The sequence below is a fragment of the Eptesicus fuscus genome, chromosome 11, assembly GCF_027574615.1.
Source record: "Eptesicus fuscus isolate TK198812 chromosome 11, DD_ASM_mEF_20220401, whole genome shotgun sequence".
In the NCBI taxonomy this organism is placed as follows: domain Eukaryota; kingdom Metazoa; phylum Chordata; class Mammalia; order Chiroptera; family Vespertilionidae; genus Eptesicus; species Eptesicus fuscus.
The window spans coordinates 56764444-56786888 of NC_072483.1; the positions used below are offsets into that span (position 1 = coordinate 56764444).

At 38.7% G+C, this 22445-nt stretch overlaps 1 protein-coding gene across 3 annotated transcripts in view; it reads right to left on the bottom strand.

Moving 5' to 3' along the window:
* Positions 1-22445, bottom strand: part of PDE1A (phosphodiesterase 1A) — a 206274-nt gene that overhangs the window by 54933 nt on the left and 128896 nt on the right. The window contains exons 1-3 of one of the 3 annotated variants that reach the window (XM_054723429.1): positions 9484-9662; positions 4694-4760; positions 1786-1902 (exon numbers count right to left, since the gene is read on the bottom strand). In XM_054723429.1, the coding sequence (XP_054579404.1) occupies positions 1786-1902; positions 4694-4760; positions 9484-9569 (270 nt within the window). In that variant the 5' untranslated portion in view covers positions 9570-9662. Of the gene's footprint in view, positions 1-1785; positions 1903-4693; positions 4761-9483; positions 9667-22445 lie in introns of those variants that run through there. The other 2 variants (XM_054723430.1, XM_054723428.1) reach the window with 2 other exon arrangements.

Consider the following 22445-nt stretch of genomic DNA (forward strand, 5'->3'; position numbering starts at 1 on the left):
AGGATTGTCACCCCCAAGTGTTTCACTCAGGTAGGTGAAATAACAGTCTTACCCACACTGTTGTCTTTAGAGGTTTATATCTTCCAGAGTCAAGTCAGAAGGCTAGTTCTTAAAAGGGTAGAATTCACCTATTTGAATTGGTGAAGTCTAGTTTTTCCATCTGTAATACTGTCTCAACACAATTAGCTAGTTTATTAACATTAATAATAGAAAAGGAGCAAAGGGGAGGCCAGATATTACAAACATGGTCATCTGGGCAGCATCACCAGGACGCTACAGCTCCACACCCCAGGGAATCAGAGTATTGTCCTTCCAAGGGGATTAACACCCCTCCCTTCCCCTCCTGGGGGAGATAGGGCATGAGCAGTAAAGTTGGGTTGCCAGAGGAGAGGTACTTGCCTGTCAGTCTAACCTGGGGAAAAGATAATTAGCTAGAGCTACTGCATAGTGTGAAATCTTGAAGGGTTAATTGGTTAAACTCCCAGTTATAATCCCCAGAAAAAGAATTCTCTCTCTCTTGCTTTGTTCCTGCTCCCTTGCACTCTCTTGCTCCTTGACCTGCACTCACCCGCCATGTGGCCTTCAACAGCTGCATTGGCCATGTGGACCCCACACGCAATGGACTGCAGCTGAGAACACAAGCTAAGCTAGCCAGATGCTAAACTGGACTGTGCTTTCATATGGAGTGGAGCCTCTGGGCAGTGGCTTTAATCCCAGCTCCACTGAAGCCAAGATTGGACTTTATCCATGGCAAGACAGAGGGAGATGGGATCTTGGAAGGGAACCCCCTTAATTTTATATCATCAATAAAGCTTTCCACAATACCTCAACCTCCCATGGGGGCCTCAGAAAATTCCTTTTCCCATGGCACCCCAAGAACTCCACTGCCACCAGTACCAGGTGGGTACACAAGAGCACCCCATCGATGGCAAAACGAGACATTAAAATAAATGTCCTCCCAGCACCTTCCAGCTCTAAAAATGGCATGATTCCATAGGTAATGATGAAAGGTACAGCCGCAGAATGCTCAGAAATCTGGATCAAACCTGCTGTTTAAATGGCTCTAAATCAGTGGTTCTCAACCTTCCTAATGCCGCGACCCTTTAATACAGTTCCTCACGTTGTGGTGACCCCCAACCATAAAATTATTTTCGTCGCCACTTCATAACTGTAATTTTGCTACTGTTAATGAATCGTAATGTAAATATCTGTGTTTTCCGATGGTCTTAGGCTCTACAGGGTCGCCTAAGACCATCGGAAAACATAGATAAAATTATTTTCATTGCTACTTCATAACTGTAATTTTGCTACTGTTAATGAATCGTAATGTAAATATCTGTGTTTTCCGATGGTCTTAGGCGACCCTGTAGAAAGGTTGAGAACCACTGCTCTAAATGAAGTACTAAATTAGAAGCCCTTTCGTTTTAGTTGAGGAAAGGCTGACAATAAAGGTTTTTTTCTGTGTCTCAGGAACACAGAAGATCATATTTCTTTAAAACACAGCTTTCACTCTCTACATGGCTGCCTATGAGTAATTCTGGAGGATGTTGGTATGTCATTAGAATGAGATTATAATGGATTCATGATATCCAAGTGGATATACAGTTATGTCAGTGAGTAGGGGAGGATGGCTATCTCAGGTGATGAACTCCTCGCCCAGCTCTGTGACCTGTCAACTAGAAACAATGTCCAGTGCACTGGTTAAATGACTCAACGTTCTGCATTTTCACTGTTATTCAAATAACTAATTCTAAGAGCATTTCCCTTTTATTCCATGCTTCTCACCTTGAAACGGTTGATAAGATCATATCTGGTAAACAGTTCATAAATCATAAACTTCAGGCTATGTTCTCCACTTGCTTCATTTAAGGCAAATACGTCAAAAGACCATTTATCAACTTCCTGTAGAAAAAAGGAGTAAATACTTCAGGTGGCAAATTCATACAGTTTTGTTTCTTTCTATGAAAAATTATAGGAAAGATCAGGCATTATACATCCAGCTAGCCAGATTTCAAACCAGCACATTAGACTATATTTTTACCAGTGTCTGATATGACAGGACCACTTAGTGTCTATGGTTCACAAAAGTGCGGACATAAGGCTTAATGTAGGGATAAGACTGTCTCCTTAACCCCAAGGTAATCAAAAGGTGCAATAAGCCTGATAACACTTTAATACTTCTCTGATCCTAAATCTTGCTCCAAATTTATGCCCAAAATAATTTCCCCAGAGTGGGCCTCATCTTGCAGGTTATGTAGGTGATGTTAATTGAGGGGTAAAGGGAAGACCGCCCAAATTTCTCTTTCCCACCCACCTACCTGCTACATTGCTCGAAATTCCACCATAGGATTTAGTAATTTGGTTTAAATCTTTGATATTTTTATGTCTTCTTTTCAAATGCAAGTATATACTACCTTACTATTTTCCTCCAGGGAAAGATGGGAAGATAAAGGAAGTGGGTCTTTTGATTGAGGAGGAGGATGGTAATTTTGGCATTTCAGGCAATTCCCTCGGGAAGGAAGAGGTCAGGCTTCTGGGAAAGAGGTATTCTAGGAAAGCGCCTCTCGCTGCTGCATGGTTTTGCTTAAGGTAATTCTAGGGCAAAAACTTGAAATGGCCTTGTAGCCGGTGATATCAGTCCCATACATCCTTAGGGAAGTTTCAATGTAAAGTTTGAGCTCCAGCAACAAAGCTCACACTTTAAATCACTGAAATGAAGAAACCTAAAGAAATGCAGCAAAGTCAATTCTAATGATTTTCAGAAACTATTAATCAAGAAGGCCTGATTACATACACTGAAGGTTCAATATTAGTAAGTAAGCGGACAACCTTAAATCTATGCATCAGTTTTGAATTTGAGCAGGCGATGTTTAGAGCTTCACTCACCCAACACACTTTATGGAGGCCAACTGTATGCTGCACGTCACATGCTGAAACTAATCTAAAACATCTGATAAAAAGCATTCTAACAGTCTCTTTGAAACTTATTTCTTTTGAAAAATAGCAATAACTTCAAATGGTCATTTGAATCACTTGGAAAGACCCAATGAAACATTTACTGAACTGCTTGTGTACCTTTGTTAAATTCATTGCATTTGGCCCTCATTTGATCCCTAAACACTTGCTTTATCTGTTTGTCAGTTGCAAGTCTCTAAAAGTTCTATTAGAAGGCATTTTACCATCAGTCAAGCTCAAAGGAGGCCAACAAATCTTTTATCAAATTCCAAAGCCAACACAGAAGAATTAGTTCAGACTGTTACAAGGCTGCTGTTTACAGTTCCCATTCGGGGTTTCCCACTGGGTAAAAGGTTAGTTCTCCATTTCTTGGGGATTTTCATCAACAATGAAGGTTACCTTTGTAAACTAATGCAGATGCTTGGCTTTTACTTGTCAGATTGAGAACAAAGAAAATAAGGAGGTATCTCAGGAAATAATAATTATTTAAGTAAAAATATTCTTTATTAGTTCTTCCCTCAACCTGTTAGTTCATACGTTTTTTTTGTATTTTAGAAAAACATTTACATTCTCTCATACTTAAATATTTTGTTATTTAGTTTCTAAGCACAGGTTCTTAAAATAAATAATATACTTTCTCATAGTTGAAGAAATAAAAATCTCTCAAAAGCTGGGTAATTAATATCCTATAATGTGACATTTCAGCTATACAATAATTGCTATATCAGATTTAGAAACAAAGATAAAAAAAAGCATCTAAGAAAAACAAGCTATCTTTTTAAATTAATAAGATTTAAATATAATATGTAGCAAAGAAAAAACAAATGCAAGGGGATACATAAAAGGAAATCAAAGGACAAAAGAAAGCAACATAAATTTAAGCTAGTAAAGTAGTTTAATGCATCTTTTAACTTCTTGGTTAGTACAGAAAACCACCTTAAGACTTAGAGAAGACAAAGTTTAAATTCTTCCACCCAAATTAAGTGATAGGAAAAAATAAGGAATGTTGAATTATGAGCTTTCAAATGCTTCTGTAGAAATAATGGCTAGGAACAGCGCACGCACACACACACACACACACACACACACACGCACGCACACACACACACACACACACACACACACACACACTAGAGACAAGTAAATGAGCCAAAACCTTTCCTCTTCAGAGTTCTGACACATTAGCATTTCTAACACATTAAGTATTTTAATACTGCAGTTGGGTCTCAGACTAGGGCAGCCATAGGAAAAGAAGAGACAAGAAAGACAGATTTTTTTTTTTTGTTTTCTTTCTTAATTTTCTTACTTTTTATAAATTTCTTCAGACCTAAAATTCTGGACAACTTTATTCCATATAAGCTTTTGACTGAAACATCTTTTTATAATGCATTCAACTTTTATATAACATATACAAAACCAAATATGTATATTTGGACAAGTCCTGGTGCTGTCAAAATTGAATTCAAGATCCATGTAAATAAAGCATAGTAAAAAAATCACACATGTGTGCTCACACATGCATATGCATTGATATAGTTTGTTAGTGAAAATCAATCCTCAATTAAGTCTAAAATGAGTCACAATTTGGAACACGTGACATTTTGTAAAATGGTTAAAATATTTTTTACATACCAATACGTAAGCTGCAACAAAGACCTATTTTCATTTCCTCTGACAATTTTAAGAAGATTTAAAAACATAACTATTTGGAAAACTAAAATAATTGAAATTATTTCACCTTTAATGTTACTATCACAGCTTCTGGATATGCCAAACCAACCATGTGATAGGACTTTCTGTACATCCTAAAAAAGAAAAATAAGTATGTATATATACATATGTACCATTTACTCAATATAAATATAAGGGGAAAGATTACTTTTAACTAGTTCACCTTTTGTCATTAGTTACAGGCTGCCTTTATGACAACAATGAAATAACTATAGTCACCCTTTATTAAGCTCTACAATGTGACAGATGCTAATACTATTTTGTTTACTTACAACCACAATCTGAAATCCTATTGATTTCAGTTTCCAGGTAAAGATACCTTTGCCTTAACTTCATCTTATTAAAAGGGACTGTCTTTGGGATATGCAACAACAACACTTTCTAGCATGTCACCATATCACTGGCAGCAGAATATTCTTGTTTTATGTCCATTTTGTACCAAAAGTTTCAGTGTGGAGGTTGAATGTCATCAAAATAGCTCATAGATTTTTTTCCTACAAAATGGAAATTATAGAATGGAATGTGTAGTATCATAAAAATCTGCACAGTTTTCTTTTTTTTAAGTTTAGAATATCGGCAGAAACAATATTGACAAAAATTGTTTAAGGTTGTTCAAATTGTCATTTAAGAAAAATTATCCAGAAAGAACAAAGTTATTTCTATTTTTATAATAGTATAAATGATAAAAATATTTGTATTAATCAGTAATTTGTTGGATTTTCCATCTTTCATTGGGCAACCGAGATGTCCATCAAAAACCAAATTAGACAAAACCATAATTTAATAATTATATTATTAATTTATATTAGGGTTCAATATAAGAAAAAGTAATTTGAAAATATTCTGCATCTTCTATTAAAACCACTATGCAAAATATCAATCTTTTTATTTAATTCATACTATATCAAAAAACCTTAAGACATATTACACATTTTCTATGTAAAAGCTATCTTTTTTAAAAGATCATAAAAGCCATGCTTTCCTTTTAAATCTTGACTTCTTGAATATCAGAATTAAAATATTGTTTATATTTACATCTACCCTAGTCTTTCTTGATAAAGCACCCTCCATTTTATGACAGAGATGTTACTTTATTTTCCAGTTATGTTTATTATAAATGACTTTAAGTAATTTTTGAATGTAGGTGATCAGTTATAATAAAAATATTATCTGAATACACTATTTTGTTGGGAGATTTCAGAATAGTTTATAAATAAAATAACTATATTAATTGCTCCATTAAGCAGAGATAATTATTCAAATCTTGCAGGGCAAGGAAACTACTAACTACACTACAAAAGAGCCAGAAAATAATTATTGTCAATAATGATATATATTAGGGTTTTTTTCCCTAAGGAAACAAATAGTTTTTCTAGTCATTATTACTAAAAAAAAAAAAAAAAAAAAGTTAAAGTACAGGAGAAATGAAAGGGTTATAGAACAGGAAAAATAAAGGTCAATATAAAAATCAATAGGAATAAGAAGTTTTACAAATTAAGTAATATTAAAACAGTTTGACCTAATGGCATAAAAGGTAGCATGATGTAGCAAAGAGAAAACATGCCTTGAATAGCTTGTCAGCCACTCACTAGCTGTGTGCCTTTGGGAAACTATTTAGTGTCACTCATCTGTAAAATGAGAATAACTAGAAGATTTCCTTGAAGCGTACATACTATAAATGCCTGGCATAATATAATAAGTACTCGATATAAGAAAGTCATCATTATTATTAATATTATTATTCTAATTACTCTGCAGCAAATACCCTTGATTCCAATGCTTAACGTTCTTTAGGGCTCCCTGGGCTCAGTGGGAACTCTGGTGCTATTAAGTTTCTTAGACTTACAATAGGTTAAGAAATAAATATCAGTATATATTCTCATTATATGGAATGTAAAGGAAGACAAAATTGAAGATTCCCCCTCCAAATTGATAGAGAAAATTTCCCATTATCATTTCCTAACCCTATAATTGAAAATAAAATGTTGAGATAAAAAATTAGAAATAGGAAAGTGAGATAACTCATCCTGGAATCAGAATGAGTGTGGGAGAGATTAATGCAGTTGCCTCACACTTGAGTAAGTAGTTTATATATTGCAACTTGCTGAAAAAGAATAATGAATTTCCTGGGCTCTTACAAGTGACAAAAGTCCAGCTGGAAATATAGTGGGTTATTTTTGAAAGTTTTGACTATAGTTACAAAATATAACTCAAAACTTAAAACACAACTATTTATGCCAGACACTGCTAGGCACCAGATTTTTTAGTGGCGGATTAGGAAAATATAGTGGCTACTTTAATGAGATTTAGTCAGTGGAGGAGAGGAAAATGAATAAGAAACGATATGTAATTACAGCAGTAAGTGCTGTGAGGTAAACCACCGGTTGGGGTAGAGAAAGTCATGAACAGTACACAGAGTGGTCTGGAAAGATAAAAGGGCCGGCTAAAATGGTAAAGAGGGTGGGGAAATCATTTCTGAAAGAGGAAATGTCAGGATTAAGGGCCTCAAAGAAGAAAGCAGTTCAGGGATGCTCATGGAGTTGAAACCAGACTGGTATAGATATTCAGTCAAGCAGGTAAAAAAGCATGGGCATGGGGGGAGGGGCCCAGGGGGTGGGGGGTGCGGGGGAGACTGCTAATCCTGCAAAGCCATCATACAAAAATTCTCTAATACCAAGTGAAAAGGAAAACCAACAGGTAATATTAAGCTTAAGAGGGACAGGAACTAGTTTCTATCTTAAAACAGCACAGTAAGATGGCTTATTCGGAGAAGGCAAGTGAGGAAGAGGGAAGCCCAGATCAGAAGCTGTTGCCATACTGCTTTTCTGATGGCAGGTAACGAAGGCTCACGTCGGAGATGCGGGAGTGGAGATGAGAAAGGGAGCAGACTCAGGGTACACGTGGGTAAGTGAATTGCCAGGACTTGCGGAGATAATGAATTTTGGGGAAGATGCTTGAGAGAAGGCTCAAGAAGACTTTCTAACTTTCAAGACCAAAGATGATTATTTTTGAAAACTCAAAATAAGCATATCCCACTATTTTTATGCATTTACTAATGGGAATTCAAGGGTAATAAAAAAGATTTTATTTCCAAATGATTGTAGCACATTGCTTTCTTCAAGACTGCTTACTAATTTAGTGATCTTAAGTACATTTTGATATTTCCAAAGGCTATTAAATTAAATATTTTGAGTAGCACAAAAAAATTTAGCATGTCAATATATTTTATAGAATTCTTCTTAATCTACTGAATGGAAATGGAAATGTATTTGATTTATGTTCACAGTATTTTTCTTAAAAAAGACAAAATACACATTGCTTCAGTAAATCAAAACATAGTCTCTGTGATTCTCTCACTGACTTTCTGAACTACTATTTATTTTGAATTTGATGTTATGAAAAAAATCAATAACTATCACACACTTGCCTAAGTTGTCTTAAAACGAGGAATATTGTTATAGAAATTCTTTCTCTCCAGCCCTGTCTCCCTGTTTCAGATTCTGGACCCACCAAGCAGGGTTGGGACCAGTTTATGTACAAAGGGTGTGTGTGGGGTGGGGGGGTGTCACCTCACCAGACTAACCAAATTGCTTACTATGATGATTCTTTTATCAAAGCCAATTAGATATGATTAATACATATTCAAAATAATTTGAGTAGTCACTGAGTGGTTTTTATTTTGGGTAACACAGGCACAAGCCAAGATCCTAGAAACTTTATGTGCGTGGCTATAATATATTTTTTAAGTCACATTGAATACTTCCTTTTTTAAAAATCATTTTTCAATTACAGTTTATATTCAGTATTATTTTGTATTAGTTTCAGGTGACACGTTGAATATTCTTTACAATGCCTTCTCATTTTCATGTTTTAGAAGTCCAAGTCTATTTCCCATTCTTCCCTTAACAGAAGAAAATTAAAGCTTATACTGTTCATTAGAGGCAATGGCTAGAGATGTCAGAAGATTTAAAATGATATGATTTCCCTTAAATTTAATTTTAAGTACATTGACAAATTTCTCTGTTCCTCAGTTTTATTTGTCTCAAAACTGTTAAAATAATCTTTTCATATAGAAATTAAAACAATGAAATTGTTTTTTATTCTAAAGAATTTCTAATAACTAGTTTTCAACATGGTTAGTTGTAACATGTTTATTTCAAGTCTTTTCACAGTTTTATTGTTGAAACATCTTGTTTCCCAGACTGAAAAGTAAGTTGTGTTTTTAAGGGCTAAAAGAATGTAACATTGGGTCATATTAACATGTATTCCACATGAAGAACTGGTGATTTCATTCAGTGCTTCTAGGAGCCATCAAGTATTTCTTGCTTCAGTGACAGAAATGTTTAAAAACAAAAAACACACACACACACACAATTCTTCCAAGGTGGACAGAACAGAACGGTTTTTTCTCTTTAGTGCAGAGAGCGACCTGCTTGGTTTTGGTATGTAGTGTAGAATTTATTGTATGAGGTGTTACAAATTATTCAGGTAAAATTAGTTGTGTGGAATATGAATGTGTTATAATTGTTTTTAAACAGTTATTCACAAAAGTTCATTAAAAAGCCAAAAACCTTTGCCTTTAGTCTTTATGTCAATTTAAAATAAATAAAAAGAATAATCCAGGATAGGAAATTTTTGTTCTAGGTAAGTTCATCAGAAGTCCTAAATCTCATTGTAGGTATACTTATGATTGTGGTTTTCCTCAGTAAGTAATATATAGGCTCCCATAACTTTGAAAGTGTAGGTATAGCTTCTGCCTTTCAAATTTTGTCTTGAGATACCAGAAATTTCACATACCTTTCCACAAAAATTCCAGCTTGAACAGCATGCACAATGCTCCGAAATTTTGGCTTTTCCTCGGATTTCTTTTTCATCATCCCCATTTTTCGTGTAAAGGTAGAAGCCAACCAGTCCCGGACTTCCAGTGGGACTGAATCGGACTGAATGTCACTGAGCTCATCGTCAGTATCCAGCAGTCTCCTACAAAAATGTATACAGATTAAAACTTTAGGAGCATTTAGGAAAATAACAATAAAATAAGCATTGCAATAGGATTTAAATACACAAATCACTTTCGGATCATTCCTTAATATGAACTACCTAAAAAAAGAAAAATGATTGGGTTAATATTTGGAAAGCTCTGAATTTCTCAAATTAGTAATCTTCTTAAGGTAAGACTAATGGACTTGAGCATTTGCACATTCCCGATCATCTAAGAGCAATGATACCAGTCTGGAGATATCAATTGTTAATATTAATATTCTAATGGTGAGTAAAACTAAGATGAGATTGGAAAGAAAGGCCTTAAACAGGTGTCTACTAGTAAAGGAAGGAACTGGAATGGGGAAAAAAGAGGGGTAGAAGCCATCAAAGTTGTCTTATATTTAATACATACAGTCCAGATGGCACATACTATTTCAATAAGGCCTTTGAGTTTACAAATGTCATTCACGTGTGCTATTTCATTTGCTTTAGGTATCTTTAAATTTTAGGAAAATAATAAGTACTCTAAAAGATATTAATTCTGATAGCAACATCACAGATTGAAAAAATGAAAAAAAAAAGTAAAAGTAAAAAATTATTTAAAAACTCATTTTAGGTGACAGAAAGAGTGTAAGTGGAAGAGAAACTCCGCCAGTTGTGAGTAAATGCTTGTTGAGGGTGGAGCTCTGGAGGTTTTGGAACTGCTGGCTGAGAATATCCCCTGAGTGAGGGAGGAGGTGAACAGGACTGAAAGCATTGCCCTCGCCGATATTAAGCTCCAGATGCACAATGTTGACCAGACTGATACCATTGATGACTTTCTGTTCCTATTTCCTAAACTCATACAACTGTCCTTAAGGTTGGTCCGCTCCAGTGACCCAGAACTTCCTAAATGTCTAAACCAGCAAGAAAGTGTGAAAGGCTCCCCACAAAAGATAAAACCAGCTTTGCAGAGCAACTGGGCTTTGCCTCCAGGAAGAACACAGCCAGCTCTGCCTGTCACTTGATTCGGTTATTTCCTTGTCAGTGCACCAATTTAATAACCTAGAGCTATTTTGGGCACATGTTAGATTTGACCTTTGGGTTCTATTTGCTTTGGTAAATCTCTTTGCACAGAGTGAGGCCTAAAGATTATGAGTCGGTGGAAGGAAGGTAGCCAGAAATGACAGCGTGCGCTAAATTATCCAGAACAAGTCACACACCATCTCGAGAGGGCAGGGACCAAGGCAAAGCCAAAAGAGAAGGAAGCCCATCCACTGCTACCAAAAAGAAGCTCAAAAGATAATGTCACCTTCTTGATGTGTTGCCATTTTCTAAAATCTCTCAGAGGACCGTCATTTGCCAGTATTTATTTCTCATGGTATTAATCATGAAAGCATTTATGAAATAACGTATGAAAAATATACCCAGTTCAAGTGTTGGAGTTACAAAACTGCATGTATACATATGAAAAGAAGAAGATTACAGAGTTGGAAGTCAATACTGGTTAATACTTACTGTATGTCATTTTTAATTTTCTTTCGGGCCTCAAGTGAGGATGATTTTGATTTAGCCTTAATACACTGACATTGTAATTCAAAGGAACATATTTTTTTTCTCCTTCTGCCCATTTTAAATTAGATTCCTTAGCCACTTGAAGCAAGATAGTACACAGCATGGCTTGAAAATTTCAGGGCTTATGCCATTTCTTATGCAGTGATCACATAAAATCACAGAGCAGAGCATGTGGAATGAGGACCATTGTACTGTAATACTGTGATGTCACCGTGCTCCAAGAATTCTATTGCTGCCTTGTTTTATCAACTATTGAGTGACACATAGTGAGGTTGTCAATTACTCCTTTGACATTGATTACTTTATGGCTACGTGTCCTAAACTCATAAATTGTCCTAGCCAGATGGGCAAACATGACAACAATCAGCATATGGAAGTGAGAGTTCACATAGGGATGTGGTGCTCAGGGGTCCGGCAATCCTTAGTCATGAGGCATGATGTCATGCACTCAGAAGGGAAGAGCCTATAATCTCAGGGGGAAAGAGTGATGGGGATTAATTAGTGGATCTGGGGATAAAGGAAGACTGTGTGCAAAGAGAAAAAGATGGGATATGCTATTTTATAACTAAAAAGGCAAATCTTGAAAAAGCAACAAATAGCTCAGTGATGGCCAGTTTACATATTAACATGGCTAGGTTATAGCCCCCAGTTGTTTGGTCAAATGGCAGTCTAAATGTTGCTGTGAGGTATAGTTTAGATGTGATTAATATTTAAATCATAGACTTTGAGTAAAGCAGCTAACCCTCCATAATGTGAGTGGGCCTTATTCAATCACATGAAGGCCTTAAGATTTAAGAGATAAGATGGAGGTCCCCCAAAGAGGAAGAAATTCTGGCTCCAGAATGCTTTCTGACTCAATATTGCAACATTACTCCTGCCAGAATGTCCAGCCAGTGTCAGCCTGCCCTGCAGATTTCCACTTTGACAGCACCCCCCCCTAGTCACATGAGCTAATTCTTTAAAATAAATCTTGCTCCTTCTCTTTAGAGCCCTTAGGTTAATATAATATTATACATATTTTATATAAATAAAGACTAAAGATCTATCTATCTACCTATCTATCTAGACGAAGAAAGAATATTTTCAACCTTCATGCACACTATGTGGTAACTGCCAGCATGGGTTATAAATCAGATAGGAGATAAAGGCACAGCTTTGTATTACATTATATTCATTTAATAAAGCATATCAATCCTAATTCTGGTTTTAAATGATAAAAATATCATTTGCAAGAGACTAAAATGTGTTTTTAACTGTTATGGATCTAAAAATCATACTGTCTTTTCATGGCTTAATAGCTCATTTCTTTTTATTGCTAAACTAGAGGCCTGGTGCACGAAATTTGTTCACTTGTGGGGAGCAGGCCTAAATCGGCAGTCTGACATCCTTAGTGCTGCCATGGAGGCGGGAGAGGCTGCCGCCACTGCCACTGTGCTTGCCAGCCATGAGCCTGGCTTCAGGCTGAGCAACACTCACCCTGTGGGAGCGGCACTGACCACTAGGGGGCAGCTCCTGTGTTGAGCGTCTGCCCCCTGGTGGTCAGTGTGCATCATAGTGACTGGTCGTTCCGCCATTCGGTCGATTTGCATATTAGCCTTCTATTATATAGGATAATATTCTATTGTATGGATGTACTATATTTTGTTTCTACATTCAACTATTAAAGGACATCTTGGCTGCTTTCAAGTTTGGGGAATTATGAATAAAGCTGTTATAAACATTTGTGTGCAGTTTTTTCAATTCATTTGAGAAAATACCAAGGAGCACAATGGTTGGAACTTACGGTGTTTAGTTTTTTAAGAAACTTCCAAACTGTCTCCCAAAGGGACTGTATCATTTTGCATTTCCACCAGCAATAAATAAGTGAGAGAGTGGCCAAGCCATCTTCATCTCTTGCGTGGCCCACTGCAGTAGGTCTCTCAGCTCTTGTCCTGACCCCCTTCAGTTTCTTCTTTCCTCTGCAGCCAGTATAACTCTTTTAAAGTACAAATCATACCATACTAATGCCTGATCCATGAAATCCTACATAGTTCATCACAAGCTCTGTCTCCTCCTTCATCTCCTAACCCAGTGGTCGGCAAACTCATTAGTCAACAGAGCCAAATATCAACAGTACAACGATTGAAATTTCTCTTGAGAGCCAAATTTTTTAAACTTAAACTTCTTCTAATGCCACTTCTTCAAAATAGACTCGCCCAGGCCGTGGTATTTTGTGGAAGAGCCACACTCAAGGGGCCAAAGAGCTGCATGTGGCTCGCGAGCCGCAGTTTGCCGACTATGGTCCTAACCAGCTCCCCGTTAGTCATTTTTGCCCAAGCAACGCTGACCTCCTTGCTGCACGCAAACCTGCCAAGTTTGTTTCTGCTTCAGGACTTTGCCCTTGCTGCTCCCTCTGCTTCGAATCTCTTACGGAATCTTTGTGGGGATCATTTCCTCACTGCTTTCCGGTAGAGAAGTCTCCCCTGAACCCCCTACTCAAATAGTAAGCACCTTTATTCCTTTTTATCCATAGCACTTAACACTATGTGATGTCATGCCATATGCTTACTAGCTTGTTTATTCATTTTATGTTTCATCCACTGACTATAAAAACCTTGAGAACAGAGAGTTGTTCTGTTTTTGTGCATTGCTGCATCACCAGCGGCTACAACAGTGCATGGCATAGATTGTGGGACCCACATATACCTACTAAATGACTAGGAAATGTCTGAAAATATTTGCACCGAACTATTACAAGTAATTAGCTTTGGGGAGTGGAGTGAGGATGGAGATGGTGGAAGAAGCTTTAGTGTTTAGAGTGCTGTGCTATTTGATTGATAAGCAGCAGCATGCTGGGAGTAGTTCACTGTTGGCAATCACCTCTTCAGTGCCTTTCACTTACTGTGCCCTTGAACAGTCTCTTCACAGTTTTTGAAGCAAATTATGGGGAAACATATATTTGGCATGGAAAATATATTAAACATTTTTATAGCCTTTTGAATTAAAGGTACAGGAATTTTAAAAATAGTATGTACTGTTTCCATGCCTTTAGCCAAGGACCTCAGTATTTCTGTTAAATAATAACTCTTTTATGCTCACATATTGATTATGGTAAGAAATTCCTAATGAAGGCATAAATAAGGTGTAGCAGATTAATTAAGACAATCACTCCAGTTTGGCAGGAAGAAAGTTGAAAGACAAGTGGATAAAAACCTAAATTTAAATTAAAAAATAAACCAGTACACCTAGTGGTGCATTTCTCCGCCACCTCTTTCTTCTTCCTTATTTGTTTTCCTTTTCCCTGGTACCTGCCTTGTACACTCTGTCTTCATTCCTCTGAGCACAAGAAACTCTTCAAATTTCATTAGACCATGTCAGATAGGGCAGGAACAAAAACTATAAAGTAATAGAAAATAGTAATCCTGGATTTAGAGAATTACCATTAATAATTTTCCTCTATATTTATCTGGGATGTGAAAATATCTGAATACTTACATAAGATTATGTTACATGTAAAACTCATAAGACTATAGTCTGCCTTTATTTTATTTTTGGAATAAATTTGTGCAAGTAGCTTGATAAAATGTGACATCAAATACTATAATGAATTTTTCTTTTAAGACATCCAAAAGCTTTATTGCCCTTCATCCAATATCCTAGTGTTAGATGGCAGAGTGAGCATAATTCTTTACACTGCAGTGCTCTTAAAAAATTGAAGACTGTGTATTTAAGAAATTAACAACATAAAAGAATCATTGGTGCATTTTCCTTGGGGATTCTTACAATGCACTACATAGAAAAGAATAATAAGGAGTATATGTATAAATGTTATCACCATTGACCTTGGAAAAATGCTTCTACTGGTGTTTGATGTAACTTTTTTTTTAGTCCCAATGGAGTCAATACTGCATAAATATGAACTGTGCTTTTATGGGGGGCTGGCAAGCTGTGAAAAGTGACCCTGCATCGAATCAGTACTCAGCTGATTCTTGGGAGATATTTATATTCCAAATTTTCTCTCGAAATCAGATGACACAACTCCCAAAGGGCTTATATTTTGAACTAGAAAGTTTGTAGGGGAAGGGAATAAAGGAGGCAGCCACGGAAGGAGAGGTCATGGGATTCTGACTCTTACAATTATATCAGTGAAAATATTTCTTTTCACAGTGGACTTTTGGAAAACAATTACCCCTGTATCCACATGGTTATTTCCAGGCAATTGGTGCCCATATATACACCTATCATCCTACCTAATAAAAGGGTAATATGTAAATTACCATCACTCCACTACGCCCACGATTGGGCCAGCGGGAGGTGCAGGGGGCGGGACTCAGGGTGGCCGGGGTAGCTGATTGGGCCTGCAGGACGCTGAGCTCGCATGGCCAGCAGCGGCTCAAGCTCAGCGTCTGTGCCATGGCTGTGCTGCGGAACAGAAGGGGCCTCTGGGGCAGTGAGCTCACGTCCCGCCGCAGATCATCAAAAGCCGGGGAGCTGGGTGCCTGGCCGCTCCAGCACCAGGCCTTTCGGAAGGCTCCGCCACGCTGGAGGCTTCTGAAAGGCCTGGTGCACCAGCGGACAGGCACCCAGCTCCACCATGATCGAAAGCGAAAGCGTGTAGGGGACCCTACATGTGCATGATTCAATCATGCACTGGGCCTCTAGTACCTAATAATAGACAAATATGTAAATTGACCGTACCTCCGCTACGCCCACAGCCAATCAGAGTATGCAAATTAATTCAACAAAAATGGAGGTTAATTTGCATACATAGGCACCCAGCAGCCTGGGTCCTGGGAACTTTCTTGGCACCCAGGTCACTCCAAGGTAGGCCCCACGTGGGTCCTGAGCAACCTGGGAAGGGCCTGAGCCAGGGGGCTCCTGGGCAGGGCCAAGCCGAGGCTTGGGGCCAGGGCAGGGGTGGAGCCAGCAATCGGAGGGAGCTGGGGGGACCCCTGCCCAGGCCTAAAGCCTTGGCCAGAGGCTTTTGGCATGGGCAGGGGCTGAGCCTTCGATCAGAGGGAGCTGGAGGGCCCTGCCCAGGCCCCGAGGCTTTAGGCCTTGGCAGGGACGGAGCCAGCGATTGGAGGCTATCGGCAATCGGTGTGAACTACAGAGGAAACACCTTTTCTGACCGCTCATTGGCTAAGCTTCCTGTATGCCACTGGTAATATTCTTAGTAACTTGGGTATAAGAATCCAAAAAGGTGATCTAGGGTTTTTCCACCACACTCCTGGAGAAAAAAAAAAACGAAGGTCTGCTGCTGGAGGGCTAAGAAATGTCATATCCTGTCCTAGCCAGTTTGGCTCGGTGGATAATGCCTAGGCCTGCAGACCACAGGGTCCGGGTTCTATTCTGATCAAGGGCATGTACCTAGGTTGCAGGCTCCTCCCTGGCTGCAGCCAGGTCACGGCTCATGCAGGAGGCAACCAATCAAAGTGTTCCTCTCACTTTGATGTTTCTCTCTATGTCTTTCCCTTTCTCTTCCACATTCTCTAAAAATCAATGGAAACATATCCTCAGGTGAGGATAAAAAAAAAAGAAAGAAATGTCATATCCTATGAAAGACACATCTTGAAAATGCCTAAAGAATGTTGTCATTTTTTCATGGTGAAGGGTCTATAGTCCATGTTGATGAAAACACCTTGGTGGCTGTGGTGACTGGCAGTGGCTGCAGCGGCGGGGTGATGGGGCTGGTGCCTTCCCCTGATCAGCCTGGTCACCTCCCACAAAGGAGCTGTCAGAAGGACATCCCCTGAAGGCTCCCAGTATGTGAGAGGGGGCAGGCTGGGCTGAAGGACCCCCTCTCCCCCAATGCATGAATTTCGTGCACTGGGCCCCTAGTTAAGTATTAAAATTCAAGTGCTGAGTGTAATTAGGAGAAACTAACCTCTCAAGTTTGAAATTTTCTTCTGCCTGTTTTACTATTATTACAAAGAACACATTTCAGCAAGCAACTAAGTCATTTAATTCTGCCCCTAACATTTGCTGGGCCCAGGACAGGAGCACATTTCTCCAAAATACTATATAATTAAATAAAGTTATATATCAAGTGAATAAATTATTTAATATGTTTTATCCCTCTACCTTTTATTCTTTTAAATATGTTTTTATTGATTTGAGAGAGAGGATAAGAGAGAGGGATAAAGAAACAGAAACATCAATGAGAGAGAAACATCTATCAGCTGCCTCATGCATGCTCCTACTGGGGATCAAGCCCACAACCCGGACATGTGCCCTGACCGGGAATCAAATTGGTGACCTCTTGGTTCATGGGTCGATGCTCAACTCATGAGCCACACTGGCCAGGCAATCCTCCTACCTTTGAATAAGTTTCATGAAAGCCTGACAACTTGAGTTTGAATTGAGAATTCTCAACTCCTGAGTGAGAGTTGGGCCAGCTGGTTGTGGCTGCCCCTCTGCACTTACCTAACCTTCTGCTCAGGTCCTCAATATAGAAGCAGGTGGACACTGCAGCCTCCTAGTACAATCATCATCAACCTGCCCAGCCTTGAAAGCAGCTGCTTTTCGGCTACTCTTAGGGGTGGAGGGGTATACACAGCAACAGCATCCTATGTCCCCTCAGGGGGAAAGATCTAAGAAGGAAACCCATAAAGGCTTAAAAGACAGGCTTGGGGACCTTTGAGCAGAGAATTCTGGGGTGTTACTGTCCGGAATACGGTAGAGGGCACATTGTGCAGCATGGGATTCCAGGGTCCAAGTGCCTGGAAGAGGGAGAGGCTCATGGGCTCCAGGTTGTTCTTGGCCTTGGAGACCTATTACCATGGGGCGGGGCACACTAAAAGAGGGTTATTGTTGAGCACCCTGAAATGGGGGCAGTGTCAGGTAAGCGTTTCTACTGACCCTGGGCTAAGGTGGGTATTGAATTCCTAAGTAGTAAACATCTTTCAGGTGAGTCCTTCCGGGATGGCTGGGGGAATTCAGAAAGATTGATCTTTCTGCCGTATGGTTATCCTTTTGGGGTAAGTGGTTCCCTGGTAGGCAAGTTTATTAGTATTATTTCTTTGATTAACACATATCAGCTCTGAGCTGACTGTATATCGCCCCCCCAAAAAAACAAACAAACAAAAAAAAACACCCTAAGGGCAATCATAAAGCTTCACCCAGACTTAGAACTATCTTAAGATAGATATAGATGATAGTGCCAGCTGACTTTGTTGCTTACTTACTATGAAGCAGGTACACAGCCAAGCTTTACCCCACTTAATCCTCATAATATCATCATAAGGAACACAATCACTATCACTATCCCTATTTTGCTGATGAATAAACTTGAGGCACAGACGCCTTAAGTAAGTTGCTGATAATCATACAAGGAGTGGCCATGCCACTTTTTGAGCTCAAGTCTATCAAATTTCAGAATCTGAGTTAACTGCTGAGCTATCCTTCACCTTAAATTCATGTTTTTCTTATTAAGTACCCAGACTACCTTCTCATTCAGACACTATAAATATCAGTAATCATTATTCCCTATCCCATCTCTACCTTGAAATTTAAGGTTAAAAATTTGATTTTAAAAAGTCTTAAATGAGTTTGGCCCACCAGAGAATTTTCAGTTGAAGGAAGCTTAAATTTATTTCCTACAGCTAGTATGTTGCATTATGTTCTCATAGAAAAATAAATCTGTATGGTAGAATTTTAGGGTATTTTGAAGTACAAATAAGTTAAATGCCAGGATAGTAAAAGGAAATACATTTGAAATGCCATATTGACTCTCAGTACCCTACTTCCTCAGTGCTAAATACATCTGAGTTAATTTTCCAGACCACTACCATTTATTTATTTATTATTTATTCCTTGTCTTGTTCCATAGAAGACTTAAAATAGCAGGCTCTCAAATTTATTTTAATAGTTTGTTTTGTTTTGTTTTGCTTTGTTCTGTGTGTTTTGTTTTTATTTATTTATTTATTTTTGGCAGTTTTCTTTCCTTTTTCTGTCTACCTGGTAGCTTCGCTCAATGTTTCTTTTGGTTTTATTGGTCTTTTTTTAAAACTGTGAGAAGGTGAGCATTATATCTGAGTGACTATAAAGACTAAACATTTTAATCGACAAGTCATTATGGCGACCTTAGCTCAATTCTCAAGAGGCAAATCTTGGCTAAAATGAGGTCAGCTAAGGAGACTGCTAAAGTTAGCTGTGGCTTTCTCCAAGCTAAGGCCTAAGGCGGGCTCTGTGCCTCCTCTGTACCCACCGCAGGAAGCAGAGTCCAGGCAGAGGACCCCACCCCCCAGGACAGGCATCAAGGGCTGGCGGAAATGTAGGGGAGGACTCTGAGAAGGAATCAAGTTGCTTGGAAAGTTAGGATCAAGACTGTATTTTTGGAGTCAGTCCCGAGATGGAAAAGAAGGAATGGGCGAAGCAGAAAACTGCCCTAAGCCTTGCTGGTGACGCTTGACTTCCTACCAGGAAGTCCTCTTGGTCAAAAATACCTTTGAAAATATTCCATTAGGCACAATGCCTGACATTCCGCTAATTGCTAATTTTTTTTTTTTTAATCAATGAGCATCCTTTTTCATTAGGAGAACTGCCTCTGGAGTGAGAGTCTTGGCTCTATCACCTTTTAGCTGTGTGGTCTTGGAAAAAATACTTCATCTGTCTGAATCTCAGTTTCTTTGCAATAAAACAGAGATCTTCATAGTAATAATAGAATAGAGATGATAATAATAGCATCTCTAGTGGTGCGGGAGGCAACCAGGTGGCCGATCAGGGGAAGGTGAGCAGCCAGCCCTGACCCCCCCATGACCCCTCCACTGCTTCACCCCCCCATCACTGTTCCGGCCCTCTGCCCGCTGGCACGTGCCTTGGCTGGCCTGGCGTGCCTACTCACCGGCCCCACTCCCCGCCCCCCACTGACCTACCGGTTGTTCTGCCATTCGGTCAATTTGCATATTATGCTTTTATTATATAGGATGGTGATCCCTGAAAGGATTAGAGATTAAGGACATGGACTTTAGAGTGAGGCAGACCAATGTGGCTGTATGGATGAAGTGACATCAACCATAACCCAAAGGCACTTAAATAATGGAGAAATTTATTATTTTCCTTATCATCAAAGCTAAAGGTAGGTTGACACCAGTAGGGATTATTTAAAGTTAGCAGGTCAACAATATCACCAAGGACGCAGGTTTCCTACATCTCTCTATACTGCCAGATTTAGTGTGAGGTGTCGCTCTATACTTATAGCAAGACAGTTGTATCAGTTTCAAGCATTGAACCCAGGTCCAATACCCAGTGGCATAGAACTCCTTTTCTATGGAGAGGAAATATTTGCCAACACCCCCATCAGTCTCACTGACCCGAATTACATCACATGACCATGTCCAAACTCACTGGTTAGAAAAATGGAGACTAATTACTGGTTTAAATCAACTAGGATTCATCCATATCGAGCTTGGGGCTGGGGTTGGTCTCCCTGGAATCACTTGGCTTTGTAGAGGAGATTAAATAATTGGAAAAAAGGGTGTTCTATTAGCAAGAAGGGAGAATGGATATTGGGTATGCTCCATTTAAGATTGAACCTGTCTCTGACACTTAATAGTTATATAATCTTTAAGGAAGTAAATTACTTTCTTTATGCCTCAAATTTTTAACTTTATAGTGTAAATAATGTAAGTATATAAGGCATAGGGTTTTTGAGAATTACATATAATATATGTGTAAATTGTATAATATGTTGCCTTGGACATAATTGTCAGTCTTAATTCCTATTGCTATCATTATTAGAAAATAATATATTTAAAGTATATATTTTTAAATCCAGGAAATATTTGTTTATATTTTATTGACCCAATATATCACAACAGTGAGGTATTATATAGTATGTGGAGCTTTTTGATCAGTTATCTCTCAAAAGATCTGGTCAGATTTTGTTTCCTTTTTTACTAGTGAGTCTGTTTTTTGAAAGTTTGTAGAAAGTAATATGCCACAGATGCACAGAAAATATGAAAATCAACCAAAATGTACTGCAACTTTCTCCAAGCCTGGTTTTCATACCCCATCTACATGGTGAGAACAGCCTACAAACACAGCACTCCAAACAGCCACCCCTCCCTATAACACACCATAAAAATAGAATTCATAAAAGTCATAATTTGCTCTTTAATTTTTCACTGAGCTCCAGCAATGTCTTAGCACATACCCTGAAATTAATTTCCAAACGCTCACACTCAAAAAAACACAAGTGCCCATCTTTATCAATGCTCCCCCAGTAAGCAGTAAGCTAACCCAGTAAGCTAACCAGCCTTCTCTTGTCACCCTCCTGGTTGCCAGGGTAATTGAGGCATAAGCAGGTCTTTGTGGGGGCCTTTGGAACTGTAGATATAACCACAGAATTCCAGAAAAGAAAGGAACTGGAGACTTCATCTCCATGTAAGGAAACCAATGACTGGGGGAAAACAAACAATGCTTGCCCATAGGCATATCATTAATAAGAGCAAGGCCAGGATGGAAGTACTGCAACATCCTCCTCAGACCCTGATTCAGGTCCCCTTGCATGCCATAGTGGCACATGATTTAGTTTTCACTCTAGAGAAGAAACTGTGGTTTAGTTTAAAAAGCACTTGCTTCCATTCCCAATCCTTAGGCATGTGATTTAAATAAAATCGACCTCTTACCTGCCTCATGAGATGCTTGACCACTGGATTGTATATTCAGTTCCCCTGGACATGATTGTTTCGGGGATAAGCATCTTACCAAACAAGAGCCAATGAAACAGAAAGCTTCTATTTGTTGGAGCCTCTGGGAAAGAAACCCTTTCTAGTTCCCGCTGCATTTGAAGGTGTGAGGATGTACTGGTAAAGCCTGGAAATACTGCCACTGCCTTGTTTGGCTACTCAAAGCATCCGAAAGAGGCCATTCCACAGCAAGCAAAACAGAGGGCTAATCCTCTGACATCGTGTTTGCTCAGATCACCTAGGCTTCAAGCCACTGGCCATGGCTATTTTGTCAGAATTTGTTGAAGCTGGTTTGGTTGGGTTTCCAGTCACAATTGAAATAATTATGATAGGTGTTCATTAGTCCAGCGTCTTTTCTTTTTTCTTTCCTCCCTGCTCCAGCTCCAAGAGTCTATGCCATCACAATGTGCAGGTGGTAGTGATTAGCTGCAAAGGGTTTCTTCTCCATGTTACTTTGATTGCTGTGTTTTATAGCCCATTGGCTCTATTTTAATCCTAATTATTGCAGCACTCTTACCCACCCTGAGCAACTGAGTTTAAGATAAATGGTAA